Source organism: Mus caroli, chromosome 3, assembly GCF_900094665.2.
Source record: "Mus caroli chromosome 3, CAROLI_EIJ_v1.1, whole genome shotgun sequence".
NCBI classification, from domain to species: domain Eukaryota; kingdom Metazoa; phylum Chordata; class Mammalia; order Rodentia; family Muridae; genus Mus; species Mus caroli.
In genome coordinates this window covers 81,271,066-81,278,514 of record NC_034572.1, presented here as the reverse complement: position 1 = coordinate 81,278,514, position 7,449 = coordinate 81,271,066, and the positions used below count along the sequence as shown (strand labels likewise).

General features: G+C 50.8%; 1 protein-coding gene across 5 annotated transcripts in view; it reads left to right on the top strand.

Moving 5' to 3' along the window:
- Lmna (lamin A/C) overlaps window positions 1-7,449 on the top strand; it is a 29,497-nt gene that overhangs the window by 5,807 nt on the left and 16,241 nt on the right. For 3 of the 5 annotated variants that reach the window (XM_021157127.2, XM_029475218.1, XM_029475219.1), the window contains 2 exons: window positions 513-582; window positions 896-2,001. In XM_021157127.2, the coding sequence (XP_021012786.1) occupies window positions 1,646-2,001 (356 nt within the window). In that variant the 5' untranslated portion in view covers window positions 513-582; window positions 896-1,645. The remainder of the gene's footprint in view (window positions 1-512; window positions 583-895; window positions 2,002-7,449) is intronic. The other 2 variants (XM_029475220.1, XM_029475221.1) reach the window with 2 other exon arrangements.

Genomic DNA, 7,449 nt, shown 5'->3' with positions numbered 1-7,449 from the left:
AAAAAAAAAAAAAAAAAAAAAAAAAAAAAAAAAAAAAAAAAAAAAAAAAAAACCCAACAACAAAAAAACAAAGCAGCAGCAACAAAAAAATCTCTTAGAGTCCCAACTCAAGCCCACTGCCTGGACCTGCAGGACCTGCAGGAACTGCAAGCTAATCAGCACCCTGAGAGCCTCACAGAATGGACAGGGGAAGGCACATGGCAAAAGGGGAAGGAACATGGCAGAAGGGGATGCCAGGACCAGTACGGCTTAGACTTAGGCTAGGGTTATAGGAGAGGACTAGACAGCTGATCTGGAGTCTTTGATGGAGGCAGGAGACCCCGGGACATGGAACCAGGGGACCAGGTTACTGTATTGGGAGATCATCTAGTCAGGGCCCACCCAGAACTGGCTAGACAGGCATGCAGTTGCTGAGGAGGGGGTAGCTTTGCTGTTCTTACTCTCACTGTTTAGGATGGAACCAGGATGGAGACCCTGCATTAACAACCCTCTGACCCTGTTCCTCTTTTCAGGCCCTTCTCGCAGCCACAAAAATCTGGAACCTGGTGTCCTGGCCATGTGCTGAATGCACGCACAGCTCTGGTATCTGTTTTAAATTATCCATTAAAATAAGTACAGTCCTGGAAATAAAAAATAAGTACAGTCTTGGACTTGGTTGGGTGGAGTGAGCTGAAGAAAGGGGCTGAAACGAGGGATTTCAGCAGCCCCTTTTTCCAGCTGTCTAGGTCCAAATGAAAGGGGAGGGGGGATGGGTGGGGCCAACTCCTGGCTTCTATTCTTGGCCTTCTCTTGGGGACTGAGGCTTATTTCTTAGATCTAAAACCCAATGTTTGGTTTTAAAGCCAAAAATACAAGGGAAGTACATAGGTTTGGGTTTTTTTGTTTTTTTTCCGAGGTCCTTGATCTTTGCCCCCAAATTTGAGGGCATAAAGTAATTCCTCAGTTACCTAAAAACACAGCCATTCCTTTGCCATTCCACTCTCCTGGATGGGCCGCTTCTGTGCGCGGGGGAGAGGTGACTCACTATTACTACTGAGGAAAGGGGAGCCAGTGGTGGAAGCGGGGTGAGTCACTGATGGGCAGCAGCTTCAGCCCTCCCCCAACTTCCTTGGCTCTCTGGGGATGCCTGATCCTCTCCCTCACTTTGCACCTACTTCCCCTGGTCCCTCACCACTACCCTTTGCCCACCTACTCAAATTCTTTGGCTCTGCTCTTTACCCCAGAAGGCCAAAGGCAAGTTTAGAGTTGAGTAGGCAGGAACCAACATTGTGAAGCCCCAGGCCAGAAAGGGGTGTTCTGCAGAGTGAGGGTTGGCATGCTGGCTCCTCCTCACCATACCTGCCCCCGCCCCTTTGGGTACAGGATGGCTCCTTTAAGAGCAGTGGATCCACCCCCTGTAGAGGAGGGCCTATTAGAGCCTCTGCCTGGCTGTCAGTGACTCAGTGTTCGCGGGAACGCTGCCTCAGCCTCAACACCAGCCAACCCAGATCCCGAGGTGCGCCAGCGCCCAGCCCAGATCTCCACGCCTGCCAGGAGCGAGCTTCGCCGGCTCGCTGTCCCCCTGAGCAGCCTCTGTCCTTCTGTCCAAGTCCCGCGCCCTTCTCGGGACCCCTGCCCAGCGGGCAGCACTGTCACCCTGCCGGCCATGGAGACCCCGTCACAGCGGCGCGCCACCCGCAGTGGGGCGCAGGCCAGCTCTACCCCACTGTCGCCCACTCGGATCACCCGGCTGCAGGAGAAGGAGGACCTGCAGGAGCTCAATGACCGCCTGGCGGTGTACATCGATCGCGTGCGTTCCCTGGAGACCGAGAATGCGGGGCTGCGCCTTCGCATCACTGAGTCTGAAGAGGTGGTCAGCCGAGAGGTGTCCGGCATCAAGGCGGCCTACGAGGCCGAGCTGGGGGATGCCCGCAAGACCCTCGATTCTGTGGCCAAGGAGCGCGCCCGCCTCCAGCTGGAGCTGAGCAAAGTGCGTGAGGAGTTCAAGGAGCTGAAGGCTCGGTGAGTGAGGCCCGGCCGGCCGGCACCAGGGAGGCAGCAGTCGCCTGTAACTGGCCATCTAGTCCCCTCCCTCCCCGGAACTGCCTCCCGTGGGTGACTGGCAGTGCCAAGGGTAATAGTCATGATAGGACATAGAAGGGAGGGGGTCTCTGTGAGAGGGTGGGGGATATAAAGAGTGGTGGGGGCATTGAGACCAAGTAGCGTTGGCGACAGGGCCTTACGCTGTCAAGGTGGGATTTTTCAGTCATTTGGAGCCTGGGGGATGGGCTTGAGGAAGGTAGAACAGGCTCTACCAGGTCTTGGAACTCCCGAACGCCGCCCGGGACACATCAGAATGGGTGAAAGGGTTTTATTAGAACTTTCTTGGTAGGTTTGGCACTTTGCCAATCTTGCCCAACGTGGCTCTGAACACATGATGTCCACTAAGACATAGCGCCCACACTGACATTTGTCCAGTGGTACTGTAGCGGAGTTACCAAGACTGCATAGCCCCTTTCTCTCATGGCTGTGTAAGCACGGCCTTCTCCTGGTTCTTTCTAGGAGCTGGGAATGTCTGGGGCTTTTCCTAGACTCTCAGGCCCACCAGAAGCACACCAGGAGATCTGCTCCCCCGCAGCTCCCACAGCCCTTGGCCTGCCTGGGCGAGGAATGCAAGGGAGGGTGGGGAGGGAGACCGGGCACAGAAGCTAATGGCTCTGGAAATTCTGTTATGCCTGAGTCTGGGACACCCCAGTCTGGGCCCTCTCTGTTTGGTGACTTAAGGGTTTTGGAAGCTCTGTCCTTTCCTTGCTCAGCCAGCGAGCCACTTTCATTTTCCTAGTTAAGCCAGACTTTACTCTGGCCCATCCTCTGAACTGTTGATGTCTTGATCTTATTAAACCTCTGGAATACAATGACATTTTTTGAAATGCAGCCGTTAGGGAGCCTCAGGCCACTCCCATTGCACCCATCCCTACCCCACCCTACCCCACCCTACTTGGCTCCACCTACTTTCTAAAAAGGCTTTCCAAAGCCTGGAAGTTTGGGCTTTTGCTCCCGGTACTTCCATTTCACTCTGTGCTGTGGTCTTTCCTTCTATGTTGTAGACCTAAGCCAAAGAGCGTTGGACATTGGACGTGTGCACAGATACCTAAGGGGCTGGTAGCTTTGACTTTTCTTCCTCTTTTTCCTTCTTGCATTATCTTCTGACAAAACCCACTGTGTATCTGTGGTTGGTCATTCTATTCCTTACCAGATTCCAGCCCTAGGTGGTGAGTATGGCAAGCCCATTGCTTCAAGTGTGAGCAGAGGTCATGTGCACAGATGGGTCCAGCCTTTCTTTCTGCTAACAGGAATTAGCTGTCTTTTCATCCACTAGGGATATGAACACCTTATCAAGAAATACAGCCGGGCATGGTGGCGCACGCCTTTAATCCCAGCACTCGGGAGGCAGAGGCAGGCGGATTTCTGAGTTCGAGGCCAGCCTGGTCTACAAAGTGAGTGCCAGGACAGCCAGGGCTACACAGAGAAACCCTGTCTCGAAAAACCAAAAAAAAAAAAAGAAAGAAATACATGAGGCAAGTTAGAGTAGAGGAGTCCCAGTGAGTTAACTAGTTAGTGATCTAAACTAGTTAAGTCAGCCACCAAAGCTCTTGCAGATTCTGGTGCAGAACTTGTATAGTAGATGTGGGGACAGAGACAGTGGAATCTATAGCTTCTTGTTCATCTAGCCATGCCATTCTGTGTCTCCTGCCCCCAGTGCAGCTGTCCAGCCTGGGACACCAGGTGGTGTGTACACACATTGGGTAGGGGCTGGGTGATGTGTGGACTTTTTATATTTAGCCACCTGCCTCTATTCTCCACTGATCGTAACTGAGGAGGCTGGGCTTCCGGGAAGGGGGGTGGGTATACACACCTAGGTCCCTGCTGGTGGGGTGGAGCGGAGGCTAAGGAACTGAGATGGGTGCCTGCCCTTCTGTGTTCATCATAGAAAACCACGGCTGCTGCCTCATTTTATAGCTGTTGAGCTCAGGCTGAGTCGGAGAAATGCCCTGGAAATCTGGGAAGGATGAAAGGCACTGTCCAGTAGCCCCTCCCACCAGGGCCTGGGTGGGGAAAAGTGACCAGTTTAATGTTTAATTGGAGCTCAGAGTTCAGGGTCAGGCTTGGAGTTAGACAGAACTGTGAGACCCTGTGACAATCTGTGGCACAGCTCAACTTGGGTCTCTCAACTGCACCTACAGGCCTCTGCTTTTCAAGGTGGATTGTAAGTTCCAAGGAAGAGGTGGAGAAGAGGGGGGACAAAACAACTCTCTCCTTCCCTCTCTCCTCCTCTCCTCAGGAGGTTTAGACATCTAAGCCGGGAGAAGGGGACAGTTGGAAGCGAGGGAAGGCTCACCACAGGCTTAGGGCTGGGCAAGCCTTCCTCCAGCTAGACAGCTGCATGAATGACTCAGACGCCACCCCTCCTACCCTAGTGGTTTTATAAGAGACAACAGGAGACAGGGAGTATAGACTGTCTGCATGTCTGCATCTTCTATCTTCTCTCCACAGCATCCTGGGGTCCCTTTCCCGCCTCCCCTATGTTACCCATAAAACCTTCTTGATTGTCCCTTGCCTCCTTCCTTGGAATCTCTGATAGTAACTCTAGCACACAGGAAGCAGAGGCAGGAGAATCACCAGAAGTTCTGGTTAGGCTAGTCTAGCTTACAGAGTTAGTTCAGGCTATATTTATAGTAAGACCTCGTCTCAAACCGAGCATCACAAAACAAAACAAAAGGATACAGGCAGTACTGTAGTTACTACCCAACTCACCACTCTTGTGGAACACTCAATACTTTTCTTCTCTGTGAGGAATGACACAAATGGAGGTCAGAGGGCAACATGCAGGAGGCGGATCTCTCCTTCTACAACACAGGGTGGAACTCAGTTGTCAGGCTTTGCGTCAAGGGCTTTTACTCACCGAGGAGGCATCTGCCAGTGCTCCATAAACTATCTTTTATTTTTCTCCAGATCTTTAACATTTTTATGTGTATAAGTATTTTGCCTGTATTTATTTATTTATTTATTTATTTATTTATTTTGGGTTTTTGAGACAGGGTTTCTCTGTATAGCTCTGGCTGTTCTGGAACTCACTCTGTAGACCAGGCTGGCCTCAAACTCAGAAATCCGCCTGCCTCTGCCTCTCGAGTGCTGGGATCAAAGGCATGCGCCACCACTGCCCAGCTTTGCCTGCATTTATGTATGTGTACAACATGCATGCCTGGTATAATAAAGTCATAAGGTGGTATCAGATCTCCTGAACTGGACTTGGATGGCTGTGAGGCACCATGAGGGTGCTGGGGACTGAACCTTGGTCCTCTGCAAGAACAAGTGCTCTTAACCACTGAGCCATCTCTCCAGGCACTTCCTCCAAATTTTTTATTTTGAAACAGGATCTTGTTTTGTAACCCTGGCTAGCCTGGAACCCACTGTGTATATCAGGCTTGCCTCAAACGTCTGCCTGTCTGTGCTTTAGGGGTGGCGGGAATAAAGACATGTGCCACCATGCCATGCCATCCCTACGCATACATTAATTAATTAATTAATTAATTTTTGTTTTTTTGTTTTTTTGAGACAGGGTTTCTCTGTGTAGCCCTGGCTGTCCTGGACTCATTCTGTAGACCAGGCTGGCCTCGAATTCAGAAATCTGCCTGCCTCTGCCTCCCAAGTGCTGGGATCAAAGGTGTGTGTCACTACTGCCTGGCTAATTTATTTATTAATTATTTTTTGAGACTGGGCTTTTCTGTGTAGCTTTGGCTGTTTTGGAACCCACTCTGTAGATCAGGCTGGCCTCCAACTCAGAGAGATCTGCCTTCCTCTGCCTCCCAAATACTGGGTCTAAAGGTGTGCGCCACCACTGCTGCCTGATCCACCCTACACTTTTAAGAACAGATAATTGGTGCTAGAGAAATGGTCCAGGAGTTGTGAGCACTTGCTGCTCTTCAGAGGACTTTATTCAGTTCCCAGCACTCACAGGTGATTTAAAACTGTCTGTGACTCCAGTTCCAGGGAATCTGATACCTTCTTTTAGTTTCCACATGTCTATAGGCAACCTCACAATACATTTTACACACATACGCACACATGCACACAGACAAATTTTTATTTTTTTAATTAAAAAAAAGAAAGAAAGACTGGTAGAATTGGAACCAGGGTTCAGAACAGGCACTGTACATAGGAAATTAGAATGGCAAAAAGGGATAGGGCGTGGCTCTGTAGTACAGTGCCTGCCTATCACCACACACACAGAGACACAGGCACACCCACACATTCACACACATATACAGAGACACAGACACACATACAAACACACAAGCACACACATACAGACACACACACACATCACACACACAGACATACAAGCACACACATACAGAGACACACCACACACACACACACACACAAACACACACACAGACACACACATACAGACACACATACACACACACAGACACACACATAGACACACACAAGCACACACATATAGAGACATACCACACACACACACAGACAAGCACTCACAGAGACACACCACACACACACATAGACACACAAGCACACACATACAGACACACACACATACATTGGGTTGTAGCTAAGGTTCAGTTGTAGAGCACTCGTCTAGCATGATTGGGCCTGATGTTCGGTCGCTAGTACCAGTTAGCTTTGGCAGCACAAGCTTGTAATTCCTAGAGCTTGAGAGGCTGAGGCAGGAGGAATATGGTGAATTCTAGGCTAACCCTGGCTATACGGAGACCCAGAGTGTGATCAGAGTGTGCTTCCATGAGAAACTGTTGGAGTGAGGCTGGAGAGAAGTGGGGACGATTCCCGACCCACAATGCAGAAGCACCTTTTCCCCCAAGACCTTTGTGTTCCATTGTCCCCTGCATTAGCAGACTTCTGAGACTCCAGTGCAGAGAAGCAGGGGGCTGCAGGCTGAAGTCATCACAGTAGCAGCACAGCATCGCTATGGAAGGCAGAGGTTTGTCCCACACTCTGCAGGGTGAAAGGTCAGGACATGAGCTTATGACTTCCGGTGGCCACGCCACTCTATTAAACTTTCTCTAGCATGAAAGACAGGTTCGAAGTCTAGCCAAGGCTCACTTCTGCTGCCTAGAGATTCTGAGGCCAATGACACATTTGCCTCCATCGGTACCTGGAAAGACCCAGAGCCCCGCTAGGCTATATATACATCATTGATCAGTAACTCTGGGAGTGTGGGGATTGTGCCTTCAGTCTCAAGACCTGGGATAGGAATCGGCTACCTAGATTGGAAGGAGGCTGTGCCCTTGGGCAGAACTGTTATGTCGATAGAGACAGGGTCTTTAAGGGTACCAGGCCCGCCGGGCGGTGGTGGCGCACGCCTCTAATCCCAGCACTTGGGAGGCAGAGGCAGGCGGATCTCTGAGTTCGAGGCCAGCCTGGTCT